Here is a 19,328-nt window from a genome sequence, read left to right on the forward strand (position 1 = left end):
CGTTTTTAACAACAATAAATACAGTAATTTTTGTGTACGTATGTACCGAGTAATGTTTATGTTACTGACCAATAAATTACGGAGTATCAATCATTTTTGATTGAAAAAGTGATTATAGTTAAATACCAAGAGATTAATGACGGTAGTTAAAATGCTCCCTTGTTGGTGTTTGAATGTCAAATGTACGTGGTACTAAAGTTTAGCTGGAAAAGGTCAAACAAACAATAAATATGAAGAAGAGAGTACATTTTTCAATTTTTAATTTTCTAAACAAAGAAAAACAAAGTTCCTTTCCCATATAGAATGTTTTATTCCATATGTAAAAACTATTGTTGATAAAAAAAACCACTCTCTTTTTTACCTTCCCTTACCTCACGATTGACTTTGATTCATTTTTATTTTTATTTTTAACTACTCCATTTTTTTATTTTTTTTTTTCCTCACAAAAATTTACTTACATTTGTTTGATTAGGGAGTAATATTCATTAAAAAATCAAAATTATGAACGTCTTTATGAAAAATCAAAATTATTTCATTATTTGTGAGATCATTCAAATTTTTGTCAGAATATCAAGTGTTGATTTTACTATAAAAAAAGTTGAATGGATTTAAAAATACTTTTGATATCGTTTTCAATTGACAATGGATCTTGATTTGCGACTTTGACTTTGCTCTTAGGCTTTGTTTGGTTGATGGGATTTGGCCAAAAAAGAAAAGAAATTTATTATTTTTCCATGTTTGGTATGCTAAATGATGTATGAGATTTGGTAGGAAAGGAAAGGAAAGGAAGTGGAAAGAAAGTGCCTTTACAAAATTTTCACTTTCCTTTCCTCCTAAAATTGGAGGGATTTGAGAGGAAAGAGAAAAATTAAAGTTGTTTCTTTTCTCTTCCCTTCATTTCCTTATATTTACCAAAAATCGGAAAATAAAATCACTTTCCCTTCCTTTCTCTTCCTCTTTTTCTTTTCTCTCCCTTTCCTTACCTTTCCCTTCCTTTCCTTTCCTTTACAATAATGAACCAAAGAGGTTAAGACATTCACATGTTAGTAAACTAGACTTTTTAACTTGTTTAGAAATTGCTTGCGGCATGGCCTCATCCAGCCAAATCATAAAACAATAAAAATAATTTCCATTTTTTTTGAAACATTCTTTTTATACATTTAGAACACTAAGAATAAATTTAATTAATAACGTACAAATAAAATACATAATACGTATTAATATAATACTTCATCCGTTTATTTATAGTTGCTACAGTTTGACTTTTACACTATTCATGTGTTTCACTTTAACTAGTTTTGACAATTTATACACAAGAAAATATAGTCACGTGGGTTTTTGTTAGATTCGTCTCGATTTGTGCAATTTCAATATTTAAAATCTATAATTTTTATATATTGGTAATCAAATATATTAACTATCCAAAATATGCACCGGCAAGCTTAAAAAGAGAATTGTTGCAACTATAAAAAAACAGAGGAAATAGCTTGGGAGGAATATAAGATGGTAAAGATAGAATAACTGAATAAGGGTGTTACCAATGGATAGTGACATTGTAGTTGCCACTGTTAATGACATCGACAATAATTGTTTCTCCTTTGTGAACATGTATCGTTGGTCCTGGAAACTGTCCATTTACTATCAAGATGTTCTTCGTATTGCATAGCTTTGTGTGTTTTTCTTCTTTCAACTGCAATTACCATTCATCAGTTTTTATTTATTTTCATCTATACATGGTCTAGAACAATTTAGAAGCACTTTGACTATTTTGACCTCGATCTAGCACATATCTATCACATTTATTTGATACTTCAAATTTTTATAGCACCAATTTTTGAATGCATAATCATTACTATATAATATTATGATAATCATATTTCAAACTACCATTATAAAATTTTCAATTTTAAAAAGATTGATCGGTGCATGCATGCATCCATCCAGGTCATATCTAAAAAAAAAACATAAAATGGTAGTCTTTTCCTAACAAAAGATGATCATGAAATCATGAGCTACAATATTATCAACCAATGGATTATTGTGGCTGTCAGTCTTAAGCCATCGGTAATTGGCTATTTTTTGTTGTACATGTTAAAAATTAACTAAATACATGATATGTACAATATGAATAATTTAAATTGGGTAATAATATACTTCGTATGTATATACCATGTAAATAAAATTCAAATGCATATACAAACCTCAAAGCGGTATCGTTTTATAGCTAGGCAGTGATCGAGGCCATTGAAGAATAGCAAGCAAAATAATAGAATTTCGAAAATGGATAACTTCATTTTTAGCTTAGTAGTTATTTTTCCTACTAAGGTCGTTATTGATTTGTTCCTTGTAGAAAATAATGGGTTGAAGTTCTATATATATAGACATGCATGCATGTAAGACAATGTCAACAACGATAACTAACATTTAATTGTTTATTTCAAAAACAATTTAAAAAACTTTTCGGTGGAATTATCAAGTGTACAGTACCCAGTTTTAAGGTAACGTTTAATCATGTCTTTAAAAAAAAGGGTAACGTTTAATCAAATTTTTTTTTTTTAGGTATGAGTACAATTTTCATTGTACATTAAGAGGTAAATTTTATAAGGGATAATATGATACCTTTAATCTTTAAAAGTACTACTTTAGTTCACTTGCTATTTATGCGATCGAAATAAAATAAATTTGACTACATTTTTATGATTTATAATAAAAAAATCAACATGCGAGATCATAATAGATTCTTCATATTTTAAATTTTCTAAATATCAACTTTCTATAATTTTCACATATATAGCCAAAAATATTAATGGCCAAAGATATTATTGGAGACCACGCAAATGCAAAGTGGGTTGAACTTTTAGGAATGAAAAGAGTAATTTTTAGGAAAATTTGCAAATTGCAGCCATTTAAAGTTCGTATTTTGCAAATTGCAGCCATTTAAATTATTTTTTTTGCAAATTGCAGCCCAAAAGTTCGTATAAATTGTAAATTGCAGTCCTATTCAATTTTTTCATCGGTTTACATGTTGAAAAATATTTGGTAAAGGTTTTAGGGGTCATTTTAGTTCTTAGGGGCCCGAATTGAGCTCGGAATTAGCAAAAAAATAACGTAAGTGTCTCATATTTACAATTTCCCACAAATCGATACACTTTTATTACGCAAAACGAGATACTTGCGTTATTTTTTTTGCTAATTCCGAGCTTAATTTGGATCCTTAAGGAATAAATGGCCCCTAAAACCTTAATCGAAGATTTTTCAACTTGTAAACCGATGAAAAAGTTGAATTGGGCTGCAATTTACAATTTATATGAACTTTTGGGCTGCAATTTGCAAAAAAAAATTTAAATGGCTGCAATTTGCAAAATACGAACTTTAAATGGCTGCAATTTGCAAATTTTCCTAATTTTTATGGTGTGGGAGTCAATATATTATTAAAAGAATTTTTTATCAGTAAAATACCAATTGCCTTTATTTTAATTTATAAAACTCACTGTATTTATCATCCTATATATGGTCTCTAAAAAACAAGTTGTCATTAATATTTTAAATTGCATATTTGTCAAAATTATAAGAAAATTAATATTTGATTTGGAAAATATATTTTCATATGCATAACTAATAAGATCAATGTTTTTTTTTTTTTTTTTTTTTTTTTTTTTTTTTTTTTTTTGCGTACATACTCAATATGTGTCAATAAAAATCAATAACATAATATTTAAACAATTAACTTAAATGATACGTGTCACATCCTGGTGCCGTTTTTTCTCTCCAAAACTCATTCCTTCATTTTTAGCAAAAATCATATTTGGGAATGTTTGTATATAAAATACAACAATAATAATATTATTCCTAATCTTATATATTATATTTATGTATTCTTTTTTATTTGGTGTTCTATTTACTTAAATACAAATTTTTGTATGTGGCTGGCCACATGGTGCGGCAAAAGTTACTTGTAGAGTGTTACTGGTTTTGTCAAGGGTTACTTGTAAGTGTTACTTGTATTATGAGGTTACTTGTATGGGTGTTACTGGTTTTGGTCGGGGTTACTTATAGGGTGTTACTGATTTTGTCAGGGGTTACTTGTAGGTGTTACTTGTATTATGGGGTTACTTGTATGGGTGTTACTGGTTTTGGTCGGGGTTATTTGTAGGGTGTTATTAGTTTTGTCAGAGATTATTTATAGGTGTTATTTGTATTCTAGGGTTACTTGTATGGGTGTTACGTACTGGTTTTAATCAAGGGTTACTTGTAGGGTATTACTGGTTTGGTATGGGATTTTTGTTTGGAGTTACTTGTAGGAGTTACTCAGAATACAAGTAACCCCACGATACAAATAACTCATATAAGTAACCTCATAATACAAGTAATACCCTACAAGTAACCTATACAAGTAACCCCAGAATACAAGTAACACCATACAAGTAACCCCAGAATACAAGTAACCCTAAAATACAAGTAATCCGTGCCGCACCATGTGGCTTGCCACACTAAAAACCTCTGTTACTTAAAACAGTTACAAAAGATTTTGAAACTTTTTAACTAATTAAGGGAGAATAAACTATAAATTAGAAAGTTGAAATATGGTGGAGAATATAATATAAATTAGAAGCCAAAAATCCAATATTACGGAGTAACATTTAAATTACCATTATTATATATATATATATAATTGTACATAATGAAGATCAATGGATAAAAAATAACAATTATATTCATGATGCTGATTTATAATCATATGAACCAATAATAATTGAGTTAGTGTTCTGTCATATATTTCTTTAATAAGGGCATGTTTTGATTTACAGAATTGAGCTGAACTGAATTGCTTATGGGAGAAGGAAACTTAAAACTGAATAAACTGAATTGGAATGAAATGAAGCTAAAGAGAACAATCCCTAAATTACAATTGTATAATTTTTTTTTCCTTCAATAAATCTATTAACTATGAATAAAACAGGTTATGCTTACATGGATCATTTTTGACATATATCAAGCTAACATTAAAACATTTCCCACCAATACAATATATGATATATGCGAGCTTTAAGGGTTTTAAATTTTTTTAATTATCTACTTAACTTATTTTTTGAAAGTACATTGTATATTTTTTTTAACTAATTTAATTCATTAATAAAAAAAAGTCATATGACATCTATATTGTATAGTTTTATTGGGAATAAAATGCATCATTAATGTAATATAATGTATACTATTTTTAAATATTTTCAATACAAGTTACACAACTAATCAACAATAATATATATAATTGTTATTTTTGTCGTATTATTTTAAACTAACAATTTAATCCTAAAATTCTATCCAAATAAAATTCTAAACTATTTTTTTGTCGTATTATTTCTTCTTTCTTATATGTATTGCATTTGTCATTATATATGAGTTGCCTCATTTTTATACTGTACTATATATAGCAAATTAATTATGGGAAAAACATTATTACTACCGTGCATTATACATGCACTAATCTAGTATACCGCTAAAGTTAATTAATGATGACTCTAAAAAAGGAAATCGAGTAATGAGGATTTTAATTGACAAACAACCGTGTACATGATTTTACATTCACGCGCCTTTTAAAAAGGTCGTCAAAATAGATTAAATAATTATATGGCGGCTTTTCAAACAAATCCATCTGGTTAGAATTTTTCTTAAGATGAGCTTTCCATGCACCAACTTATTGTAATAATCAACTTAATACTACGTACGTGGTTGATTATTCCATTCATCTTCAATAGTTATCAGAGAAGGCAGGAAGATATAGATAATACGTACTCGTATTAGCCTATTATTAGGAAAGAGGGTTTTAATATTAATTAACTAATTTAACTATTATGAATAATTGTGTTCCACTTACATGTATTTTTTTTATTTTTTTTTGAAACTCACTTACATGTATATTTGATGATCAAAGTTTAATTTTATTTTTAATCAACAATAATACCTTCATCATTGTAATAATTATATGTAATACTAGTTTGGTGCCCCGTGCGATGCCCGGGTTGTTTATTGAATTTTAAGATAAATTTTTATTCTATACATTAAATTTTAAAATATATCATTGATATAAAATTAGTTATAAATTGATGTGCTTTTGTGACGATTAGTAGACATGTAATGACTAATAATAATGTTAGTGGAAATGTTCGATTTAATACATTAAAAAAAATTAAAAATTAGCAAAAATAAAATAAAATAAATTAAAAAAATGTTCATATTTCGTTGGGTTGACCCGAACCTAAAACTTTAGGCAAGGGTTGAACATTCTTTGACTCGTAACTTGAAGTGGCCCAATCCGAGATGATTCATGACCCGACCTTAATTGACAAGTCTATGTAGTTATAAAATTCTATTAGATTGTGAAGTATATTATTTTAATCGATTAATATATATTATAAATGTATGTTTTACGCTTTGAACTACTTCCTTCGCTCCAAAAAATATTATGATACAAAAAATAAATTTATATAATAATTTTGTAGAATTATAATCTAATAATATTTTTGAATAAAATTATAATTCAATTTGTACATTTGAAAAATTGGTATTATATGAAAAATAAAACTCTAAACTAACAATTTAATCCTAAAATTTTATCCAAATAGAATTCTAAACTATTTTTTTATCTTATGAAGTATATTTATATCTATCCAACGTGGCACGACACTTAGCGAAAAGTTGGAATGCCAAGTGTCGCTGTTTCGTGGCCTGACTAAAAGTTTAGCTTTACTAGAGTGTACCTCTGCAAAATGCACGGGATATATATTTTATAGAAAGACATTACAAAAATCCAATAACAAAAATATATTTTAAATACATGAAGTTGTTTGTGCTATAGCAACTGACTCTTTTATGTGTCTGGATACTCCGTGTAGCTAGATATTATAGAAGTTACTTTATCAGTGTTATAGGGGTTACTATGTGTAGGGAATAATTTCAAGCGTTAAACCCCTAGCTTGAACCCCACTGTGATCATACACTAAAGTATGGTGGCGTCCAAAAGGGAAGAAGATAGAGCAAAAGAGTCGCCAACAAGTTTTAGGAACTTGTAAACCGTTCACAGGGTGAAGGTTACACCCCTTAACGATCCAAGAGATCGACAACTCCATAAGGTCTAGAACCAAATAAGGGTTCGGGGATGATGGTACAAATCCAACCTAAAAGAGATTGAACATGTCCTAATAATAGGCTTCTACTTTATTCTGATCGTATTCATGTGCGCTTTTTGACTAAAATGCAATCAATAGGCTTAACCCTAAACCTGTTTATCTATGTTGGTTGAATATTAATGCACAAATAAACTATTATTGGCGATCACTTGAAATTATAATCACAATTAACCCTAAACAAGATTATTAATTATCTTATTAAGCGTGATTACAAGTACCAATTCCCTTTATGCATGCATAAAGGCGTGATCAAACAATAACAATGAATAACAAGCAACATAATAAATAATCGATATCATGATAATAACATTATAATCATAATAATAATCATCATAAAAATAATAATATTCATAATCACCATAAATTATAACAATTATAATCATAATCATGTTCATTTTAATATTAAAGCATAATAATAATAGCAAGATCCTAGGCATGATACTAACAAGATTAATAACAAACCATAGCATGTCACTAAGCAATAAAAATCAAATCTTTAGCCCTAACATGATACTAACAATCATAAATATTAGGAAGAACATAGGAAGCATCGCAGGAATCATAATAAACATATGTGATATTAAAACCTTTTCCCTAAATATGATACTAGGAATATCATAATAACAATATAAACATGATTTCTACATCATAATATCAATAAATCAATTAAAGTACTTATTTTGATGCCTCGTACCTCTTTCTAATAACAAAATACACACGTTAGTAACTTCAAGGAAAATAATAATCAAACAAATAAATTAAATAATGGAAAGAGAGATTTGGGACCAAACCCTCAGAAATTAAACCTTTCACGTCTAGGGCGAAGGCAACTTCGAATATGGCTAGGTGTTTCTAGATCTTGTGAATGCGGAATTTTGTATGTGAAAAGTAATTTTAGAAAAAGAAAGAGAGAGAGATGGATGAATGAATTGATTGATGAATGAATGATTAGAAGAGAATGAGAATTAAAAACTGATTGTCGATGAGAATTGGTGAATGAAAACGGAGTTTTTAATACGTTATTTATAGAGAAATCAGCCAAAAAGATAAAATATCAAAACAGAGCACTTGGCGCACGTAAAACGAGATTGGCGCACGCAAAACAGAGCTGGCGCCAGCACCAGCTTATTTGCGCCAGGCGCCAATGGCTAGCACCAGGCGCCAATAGTTGGCGCCAGGCACCAGACCTGGTTCCAGGCGCCAATGCCTGGAGTCAGGCGGCAGGCCTGTTTTTGACGCGTTTTCGAAAATCAGATAAGTTTTGCCGTACAGGAGGATAAAATCGTATTTTTTCCTCAAAAATGCTCTTTGATCTTAATTAAAACTCTGAAAAGTCAACAAAAGTCAATTTATCAATGCTAATTGAATTAGGAATGAAAAGAACCTTCTAGAAGAATCTAGAAGATTAAAGCCATTCCTAATTGCATTAGGAATGATAAATCATATTAGGCCCTCCCCTAGATCATTGGGCCGCACATAAGGCTCAAAACGGGCCCAGTTTAGTAAATTGACCATAACTTCCTCAATATTCATCGGAATTGGGCTTATAATATATCGTTGGAAAGCTCTTGTGAAGCCCCATCCAACTACACTATTATTGGACCCATATCATGGATCAAACAAACTAGATTGGCTGTTTTCTTAAAATAAGTTTTCAAAAATAGAGAGAAGAGAAAAGAAATTAAAACTATCCGCAACACTAGACTTTCCACACTTTCGCTTCATTCGATTATGATTCGACGCGAAAGGTACTCATCACTGGGTTTGGTTTTGGGGAGACACAAATGGGTGTCTACACTATGTCAATGTTATAGGGGTTACCCGTTCAGTTATTGTTGTTATCCCGCCAATGTTATAAGGGTTATGTGTTTTGTGTTATAGAGGGTTACTCCGTCAATATTATAGGGGTTACTCCAGTCTGTTTGTCGCAAAAAAAAAAAAACACACACACACCATGTTGTCACATAAAAAACATTATGTATGTATCTTTTGTTTCGATGATTATTGAATTAATAATAAGGTAGTTAACTTATTTTAAAAAATATAAATAAACAATTGCAAGAATTTCTAAAGAGGTAAATAGTGGAACTTATAGTAGCAATATTACTAAAAAAAAAGTACACATAATTTTGGAAAAACATGTGCAATTATTGTAATATTGGTGTTTTTAAAAAGAAATTGGGTAATATAATAAAATACTACGTTGGTAGTTTTTTTGGGGTAGTGTGTGTTATTAGGAAAAATAACAGTGGAAGTTTTTTTAGGAGGGTATTTTTATTTATTTTTTAAAAAATGACAGGTGGAAGTTATTTGTAGGGCACAAAAAAAAAAAAAAAAAAAAAAAAGAAAAAAAAGGGATTGAATGAGAATTGAGGGATTGGGTTTGGAGTGATGTGGTGAGAAGTTGTGAAAATGACTCTTAAATTATATATTAGATATATTAGTTATATGATTATACTCCGATCCCTTGTGTTTTTAAATACTTACCCTATTTTTTCTGTTCTCGTATGTCGATGCTAATCTTTGCTCAATAATATTTTTTTATCAATAATTATAAATTCTAATTAAAAATATATAATCCATTGAGACGATTTCAACAAATACGCATAAGACTATATATTTTTATTTTCTTATGTATATATAAATCACAAATATTAGTCAAAGTAGATAGGACAAATAAATAGTGCCAAAAGTAGATACGCAACAAGTATTTAAAAGCGGAGGTATACTACACAATGAGATATATCATTATAATATTTATTCAATATTTTATATTTTAATTATATATATCTTATAATTTTTACGGGTTTCACTAATTGTAAAGGTATTTACTACATCAATTAGTTATTATGTGTGACTTTGGAGTATTATTCCTGAAATATAAAAAAATTTCAAATACGGAAAAAAATCAATAAATTATTTTTACAATCTAAACTTCTAAAACTTTTATTTTACAACCAAATAAAAAATTAGTAACTGTTTTTTTACCACCTACCGTAAAAAAAACCGGTAAACCTAATGGAATTTTTGAAAATTTTCGATTTTGTTGTCATACACATGGTTTTTAAGGGTTTTTTTTTCTTCTTTTTTTTTGGGGGGGGGGGTGGTGTTTTGGCTCTATGGGTCCAATTTGAGGTCCAAATTGACAAACAAAAATGATCTAAAATGTCTCGCTTTGCGTGTATAAAAAACCTTGATTTGCGTGAAATATGCAAAACGAGGCATTTTCGATCTTTTTTTGTCAATTTTGTAAAAATCAAAGATCTTTTTTAAAACTGTTAGATTTAATGGTTTTCTTGATGGTAGGTGGTAAACAACAATTTTTAGAAGGAAAAATTGAAAAGAATAATCCCACCTTTCACCCATCTGCTCAAAATAATCCCACCTCATCGAATTCCAGAAATAATCCCACCTTGTATCCCCTTCTTCCCAAAATGATCCTTTTTACGGGTTACCTGTAGAAAAGGTTAACCCCTTTTTTTTTTTTTATTTCTTCTTTTCCTCTTTCTTCCTGATTTTCCCTCCCAAATTTCTTCGTTCTTCAACTAACAAAAACTACAATTCTCACCCATCCTACTCCATTGGAGGCTGATTTCAAACACAACCCAGAGAAAATCCAAGCTCGACGCTTTTTGACGCGAAGTGCACTGTGAATTCTTGACGAGAGGAAAAAAATCTGCGATTGAGGTAATTCGGCAAACCCTAATTTTTTCACAATTTCTTTACTTAGGTTAAATGTTCAAATTTATGAATGTTGCTGGTGATTGATGATGAAATGTTGTTAATTTTGTAGTTTAATTGGTGTTTAAAGTAGTCTATGAACCCTAATTGCGTCAATTTCCCTTATTTGCATATTTCAGATTGAAAATGGTAATTGTTTCTTTGCGATTTTTTCATGGGGGTACCTTTAAGAAAAAGAAGAATGTCTGGGTGTACTTGAGTGGGCAATCTAAGTCATTTGAAGTGGATTGTGATGAATTGTGTTGGTTTTATTTAAAGGAGCTAGTTGAAAAATGTGGTAATTATAGTCCAATATTTAAGGTATACTATGCTGTTCCTGGGTTAGATTTTGATAGTGGATTGAGGAGTGTTTATGATGACAGTGAGGTGAGGTCAATGGTGAACATTTTGGGTGGCAGTAGATGCATTGAGCTGTATGTTGTGCATGATGGGCAGGACCTTGATTGGCTTACACCTATCAATCCCTCACAAACTGGATCCACAAATACAGCCCAGCCTATTAAAAGCCCAAATGATAAACAAACTGAGCCCAATAGACTTGTTAAGCTGACCCCAAGAAGGTCCATTAGGTTGACACAGGAATCCTGTGTAGTTTCAGACAAGCTACCAGAGCTGTCAAAATGCAACCAAAAAACAGCATCTCCAGTGGTCCCCACCACATCTATTAAAGGGAAAAAAACTCATCCAACAAGATTCTACATCTCCCAGTCAAACTTGTAAACCTATCCCTTCTTTTTCTGTACCTGTACCAAACCTTGAACCAGAAACACAAAACACTTCTCACCTTGGAAACATCTGTGTTAGATCTAGTGTCCCAGAAGATTATGAATGGGAAGATCAAAGATCTGATAGCCCCATTCCTCTAGACCAGTTGATTTATGATGCAGACTTGAGTGATGATGCAGTGGATAGTGACCCAGATTATGTGGAAGAGATAGATGAAGATTTGTTTGATGAGGCAGACTTTGATAAGAATGAGTATGGGGAGCATGATTGGCTAGGTGATTATGAGATATATGAACTTAACTTTGGTACTAATGGAGCTGCAGTTGATAATGAGGATATAGATCTGTACATAGAACCTGATTTGGTGCAAGTGGATACAAGTGATGAGGAGCAAGTTCTTGCAAGGGAAAGGAATAAGGGATTTAACAGTACTGTAGTTGAGGTAGCTCATAAACTACAGAAAGAAGCTGCTGAGGGTAAGTTGAAAGCTCAGAAAAAACAGACACCACCTGTAGAGGCTAGCAGTAGTAGGAAAGAGGGAGAACCTGTTTCTGAGTATGAGGATTCAGAGGATGAAATACACACTCCTACAGCTAGTGATGATGAGAAAACTTTAGAGGAGAAAAGGGCCAAAAGAGGGCTTTTAGTTGGGAAAGATACAAATTTTTCTAAGTTCAAGTGGGTTATAGGAAAGAGATTCACATCTAGGGATGACTTTAAGCAGGCAGTGGCTCAAGGAGATTCACATCTGTGTATAGTGACTGCTGACAAACTTAGGCAACAGAGAATAGGGGTGAAGTGTAATCAAGGCTGCCCTTTTAGACTGTATGCTTCTTGGGATTCAAGGAAAGGTAGTTTTGTGGTGAAGAAAGCCATGGGTGAGCACACATGCCTTAGGAACATAGAGAAGAACATTCAGCTAAAATCAACTTGGTTGGTTGACCAGTTATTGGATGTGTTTGAGGCTAGGCCTCACTGGCCTGCAAAAGAGATAATAGAGACTGTGAGGAGAGCTTACAGAGTTATTGTGAAGAAGGATTTTGCCCATAAAGTGAAATATTATGCACACAGGAAATTGTATGGGTCCATGAGAGAGCATTATGGAAAGCTAGCTAGGTATCTTGAGGCATTGAAGAAGGCTAGCCCAGAAACTGATATTGACTTGGTTACATACAGACAGAATAACAAGGGCCCCCAAATTTTCCAAAGATTGTATGTGTGCTTTGATGGTATTAGGAGGGGATGGAAGGATGCAGGAAGGTCATTTGTGTTGATGCTTGCTTCCTCAAAACCTTTCTTGGAGGCCAGCTCATGTCTGCTGTTGGAAGAGATGGGAATGATCAGATGTTCCCTATTGCCTGGGCAGTGGTAGAGGGTGAGAACAAAATTTCATGGGAATGGTTCCTAGATAATTTGAAGAAGAGTTTGGAGCTTGAAGAAGGTTCTGGGCTGGTGATTTTGTCTGATGAACATCAGGTATTCTCTTAAAAACAACATCCTTTTGTAAATGGTTTGTTATGTGTACTGGAAATTAAATCTGTTCACTTTTGCAGGCTATTTTAAGAGGAGTTTCAGAGGTACTCCCTCAAGCTGAACACAGGCATTATGCCAGGCACATATTTTCAAACTGGCACAAAAATTTCAGAGGGGATGAGTTCAAGCTCCTATTCCGGAACTGTGCAAAGTCTTACAACAAAGCTGATTATGATGAGAACATTGAAGTTTTAAAGAAGGCAACCCCACTTGCTGTTGAAGGGTTTAAGCCATACCAGCCTGAGGTCTTCTGCAGAGCCTTCCCGAATACAGAAGTCAAAGCTAATGTGATAACAAGTAACATGGCAGAGACCTTCAATGGTTATATTATCAATGCAAGAGCCAAGCATCTGATATACATGTTGGAAGATATCAGATCATCACTAATGAAGAGGCTTGTAACAAAGAGGGAGGAGATGCTAAAATGGACAACACCTTTATTCCCTAGGATACATAGGAAGCTACTGATAGAGAAGCAAGAAGCTACAAAATGTGATGTCACCCCCTCTTCTCTGACTAAGTTCCAAGTTAGTTATTACTTGGACACATGTGCTGTGGACTTGGAGGCTCACACCTGTACATGCAGGAAATGGGACATGACAGGTCTCCCTTGCTGCCATGCTGTGGCAGCTATCTTCTTCAAGCATAAAAATGCTGAAGATTTTGTTGATGCTTGTTACAAAAAAGAAGCTTATATAAAGGCCTACTCAGGGTCAATACCCCCAGTTGAGGGTGAAAGACATTGGCCAAGGATTGAGTTTGAACTTGATCCACCACCAATTAAAGTGGGCCCTGGGAGACCTAGAAAAAATAGAAGGAAGGACCCCTTTGAAGATCCCAAAAGGCCAGGAAAATTGACCAAGCATGGGATGGAGATGACATGCTCAAGGTGCAAAGAAAAAGGGCACAATAAAAAGGGTTGTCCAGCCCCTCAAGCTTTGACAGAAGAGGCCCATGAACCCCCTGCTAAAAGACCAAGAGGAAGACCAAGAAAATAACCATGTCCAATAGAGATCCCACCTGTGCCTCAAACCACTCAGCATCACACAGCTACAACAGAACCATCAAGACTTGGCAGAGGTGGTAGAGTTGTAACTAGAGGAGGTGGCAGAGGAACAACAATCAACAGGGGTAGGGGAAACATTAGGGGTGGCAGGGGAGGTGACATGGGAACTGATACAACCCCTGGTATAGGAAGGGGCAGAGGGAGGGGGAGGACCAACAGGGGTGGGAGAAGAGGTGGAGGGAGGACACAGATACCTCAAGGCTTTGGAGTTTTTGTCACTCCTGATGGAAGTAGCATCACAAATGTAAGGCCTTGCTCACTTTGTATTTTTTTTTTAACCTGTCCTGTTTTCCTTTCCAAATTGTACTCTAACTTTGTATTTTTTCCTGTTTTTGGTCTGTGCAGCCATCAGCAGGCAGTGGACCTCAGGATGTTAGTGCCTTCACCACCACATTCAACTACAACTTCAGCCAAGGGTCAACAACCAACACTTAGATGCTTAGCTATGTGATAGTCTAAGTTGTTAATTTGTAATATTGATGTAGTTGTTATTGAACAATTTCAGTTTAGACCTTGTTTTATTGAACAATTTCAGTTTTTATTGAACAATTAGTTATTAGTAGTCTTTTGTAATCAAATTCTACTCTACAATTTCATTGTCAACTAAATCAAGTTATGCTTTTGTATGTTATTCAGTGTTGCCAAAATTTTAGCATTTCACTTTGTCATACCATTTTGTTGAAACAGAACACTAACTAATTTGAACACTACCATTTTGTTGAATAATTAAGAACACTAACAAAGTACCAAAATATGTCATCATTTCATTCATAAGAGGTGACCAAATTTTTTTACATACCATAAGCATAAACTAGTAAAATTAACTACTAAACCTAGCTTTAAAAAGCATAATTATATCCTTAACATTGACATTCAAAAAGTCAGTGGCCAAAAACAGAATTCCAAATAGAAATTCCTTCCAAATATCAACCTAAAAAGCATGATCAACAACATGCATAAACTACTAGCATATCCTCCCAAAAACATTCACCCACCAACCTAATTATACCAAAAAAAAAAAAACATCACAACCCCACCTACCCTAGCTGATTCACTTCATCAGCAACACAAGAGTGAAAAACGCCCAAGAAAAAACCAAAGTCAGCATCAAACGCTTGTCAGTATTGTTCTCTTTCAACTCAAACATAGTCTCTGTTGTGGCTATGCCCATCTCCTCCACTTCTTCCATCAGCTCCTCTTTCTTTGCCTTCAGCTTCTTCACCTTCTCTTTCATCTCTTTTTTCTGCATCTCCAGTTTAGCAATGGTGGTGTCCCTCTCAAGAATCATGGTTTGCAGCTCACGCACATCATCCACTTCATCAACCCATTTGAAGAAGCCATAAGTCCTCTGCCACAAATTAGACAAATTAATTTCCAAAAAATTAAAATCAAATAAAAAACAGAGACAAAAAACCCTAATTTTCTTACAGGCCAGAAAGAGCACCCATAGAAGCGTTTCCCCACAGTTGGCCCATCGTACTTCACTGTCCTAAGAGGAGCAACTTCGTTGTGGTAGCAGTACACTGGACCCTTGGGACTACCAGACTTACTCCTGGACCTTGAGGAAGAGCCATTTGACATATGACTTGCCATTGATGATTCACAGAGAAAAGTTGAAAGCTTGGAAGAGAAGAATCGAAAAATTGTGAAAAAAAATTGAAGGGAGGGGGGCGAATTTAAACAAATTGCAGAGACAGAAGAGAGGAGTTATGGAGGTTATAAATGCCTCCAACGATATTTTCTTAATTAGGGAAGGAGAGAGAAAGAAACCGGAAGAATAAGGTTTAAATTCAAAAGAACCGGTCAGTAAGTGAAAAGGATCATTTTGGGAAGAAGGGGATACAAGGTGGGATTATTTCTTGAATTCGACGAGGTGGGATTATTTTGAGCAGATGGGTGAAAGGTGGGATTATTCTTTTCAATTTTTCCTTTTTAGAATTATTTTAGTAGTAAAATAAAAGTTTTAGTGGTAAAAAATATATATATTTTTTTTTGTGGTAAAAGTTGCAAAATCCTAATTAATTAAAACCATTTTAATATCATATAGTACATAGTTTTGCATAAAGACTCTCTCCTTTGAATAATAAATTTGAGGTCTTAGCTTTGCCATAGCAATTAGATTCTCGATGTCAAAAGGATTAGATTAGTAAACATGTTCAATATATATGCTTAAGTAATTAATTGCTTGAATTCAACCAAGTTCTTCAACGCGTAGTCGAGGCTGCTAATTTCTTCATTAGTTAATTGGTCAATTAATTCTGGCTATGTCATCAATTAATCATGGATGATGCATTATCACTAATACGGCTGTTAAATGCATCTTGTCAAAAACAGTCGAATGGTAATATATGCATTATTATAGTACTTCGTAGGAGATGAGATTATATACCACGATTATGCTGTATAAAATCTGCATATGATATATTAATAATAGTATTTTCAACCTTAACTTTGAAGTGAGTATTCAACTACCATTTTCATCATTCACATGCTGTTAGCTATGAAGGTATCTATTAACTATCAAAAAGCTTAGCTGTGAAGATAGAAATTTTAAGCTTAAGCTGATGGTTGAGGCCCAGGAATATGTTTTATACTCTATCACTCCCCCTCACATGAAAGGCCTTTGGGCTTGAAATGTGGATGCAACACAGGCCCACCCATACCTGGTGCGAATTAATTCCACTTTGAAGGAGGGGCGGATGAGATTCGAACCTGTGACCTTTTTGTGTCACGCTGGCTCCGATACCATGTTAGAGGAACAACTCAACCAAAAGCTTAAGCTGATGGTTGAGGTCCAAGAATATGTTTTATACTCTATCAAGGTGTTACATATAAAATTTAATATTTTATTTTAAAAAATATAGATTAAATTTTCAACACGTACATCAAAAGCTATAACTAAGTCAAAATCTAACACTTCTAACTTTTCATAAAAACTACCTCCACCACTAAAAGCTACCATAATCACTACTTTGCCAAACACTCACGATTTTTTTTAAGTTTAGGTTTGACCAAGTTTAACCACTACAAGCTACTCAAACGCTAGCGCCGAACACGAAGGATTGGTAGCTTCGCCTTCCAGGACATAATTTGTACATCAGAGAGAAATGTTTTGATAAGTCTTGTGTAATAAGGTAAAATAATGTTAATTAGCATTTTAGCCCGTTCGGTGCACGGGTTGCTAGTTAAATTATTTTTATACGTAGGTATGATTTTCAATTGTTAAAACTTTTGATTTAAAATATAACTTTTTTTTTTTGAAGGAAGATTTAAAATATAACTGTGTTCATGACCATTAAGGTGTATTAAGTTCAAGGTTAAAACTTAAAAGAAAGATATAGAGAAGGTGGAAATTTCGAAGAAGAGGAAGGAAATTAGTTTGGTATATATACATGAATATTGTGGGGTATGAAGTGAAAAAACTATTGTTATTATTTAAACTTTAGGAGATGAAAAAACTATTTTTAGTATTCTTCATATGTTTATAAATGTGTACTAATTAGTTCAACTTTATTTTATTATGTTGAAAATAAAACACTTAATTTTCTTACTTAAATTTGAAAGATACGAAATGCATAAAGACTTTAACATTATATAAGTTTTTAGGAAAATTTGCAAATTGATACCTTTTAAAAAAAATTGCAAAGTGCAGCCCAAAAATTATATGTTATAAATTGTACTCCCTCTGTCCCAGTTTACTTGCAACATTTTGACTGGACACGCTTGTCGATGTACATGTTTGACCGTTGATATCTTTTATTATATATTTATATAAGTTATAAAAAGTTTATATTAAGAAATTATACATTAAAATAGACCCAACAACATCTTACATGATTACATTGACTTTCATATACTAGTTAAAAAAATGGTCAAAGGGAGATGTATGAATAGTGCAAAAAGTCAAACCGTTGCGAGTAATTTGGGACGGAGGGAGTAAACTGCAACTCATTCAATTTATTCATCGGTTTTCATGTAGAAATATGTTCGGTCAAGATTTTCGCGGTCATTTTAGTCGTTAAGGTTCCAAATTGAGTTTGGAATGGGAAAATTATTAACGTAAGTGCCTCATTTTTACAGGAAAAATAGTTGTCCACAAATCAATATATTTTTGTTACGCAAAACAAGGCACTTACGTTATTTTTTTTGCCAATTTCGAGCTAATTTCGGTTCCTAAAGGTCTAAAATGACCCCTAAAACCTTAAACGAACATTTTTCGACATGTAAACCGATGAAAAAATTGAATTAGGTTGCAATTTACAATTTATAGCAACTTTTGGACTGCAGTTTGCAATTTTTTAAATGGCTGCAATTTGCAAAGTACTAACTTTAAATGACTGCAATTTGCAAATTTTCCAATTTTTTTATTTAAATTTGATATTAAAAGAATTTATAAAAAGGAAAGATAAAGAAGTGACATGCGACATATGGATGAATTGTAATGACATGTGGCAAAGGAATAATTTGTGGTTTGTGTTTTTAAATATTAAAGTATAGATATAGATATGTTGTAAGATAGTCAATTTAAATGTATATAAGTTTAATAATATTAAGGAAAGTTTTTCAATTACCACCCAAAAAGCAAACCTATTTTTACATTACTATATATCTAATTTATTTATTTATTATTATTTATTTTACTACCTCTTAAATTAAAAAAGCATTTATTTTCCTACCTTTTTTAAAATTCATGTGGCTTTTCCGTCAGTTGGCCCCACCTAATTTATTTCCCTCCCTTTTTTCTTGTTTTCTCTCGATTTTCACTTTCACTATTCTATTGAACTCAACTAAACCCTTTCCTTATTGTATTTCTTCATTAAATCTCTAAAAAAATCATCTACCTTCTCCCTCATTCTTCATAAATTCTCTGTCAATTGTTCAACCACGCTGTAGGGTTTTGAAAAGTTGTTCGACATTCCGCGGAACAAAACCCGACCCCAATACCTTCTCACAATTAATATTAATAAAAAGCATAAATAACAAGATAAAGAGAAAAGACAATATTACCCTTGATAAGCGCTTCGCTCGTTCGACGAGCTCTTACTTGGAAAGCTTCGAGTCCCGCACGTGTGTAG

At 32.4% G+C, this 19,328-nt stretch overlaps 1 protein-coding gene across 1 annotated transcript in view; it reads right to left on the bottom strand.

Annotated features, from left to right (window-relative positions):
• The window catches only part of LOC145640304 (uncharacterized), a 131,815-nt gene that overhangs the window by 3,393 nt on the left and 109,094 nt on the right, over positions 1–19,328 (bottom strand). The window contains 1 exon segment of the mRNA XM_081691604.1: positions 1,539–1,690. Within this exon segment, the coding sequence (XP_081547730.1) occupies positions 1,539–1,690 (152 nt within the window).

This window comes from Chenopodium album, chromosome 7, assembly GCF_948465745.1.
Source record: "Chenopodium album chromosome 7, dcCheAlbu1.1, whole genome shotgun sequence".
Taxonomy (NCBI): domain Eukaryota; kingdom Viridiplantae; phylum Streptophyta; class Magnoliopsida; order Caryophyllales; family Amaranthaceae; genus Chenopodium; species Chenopodium album.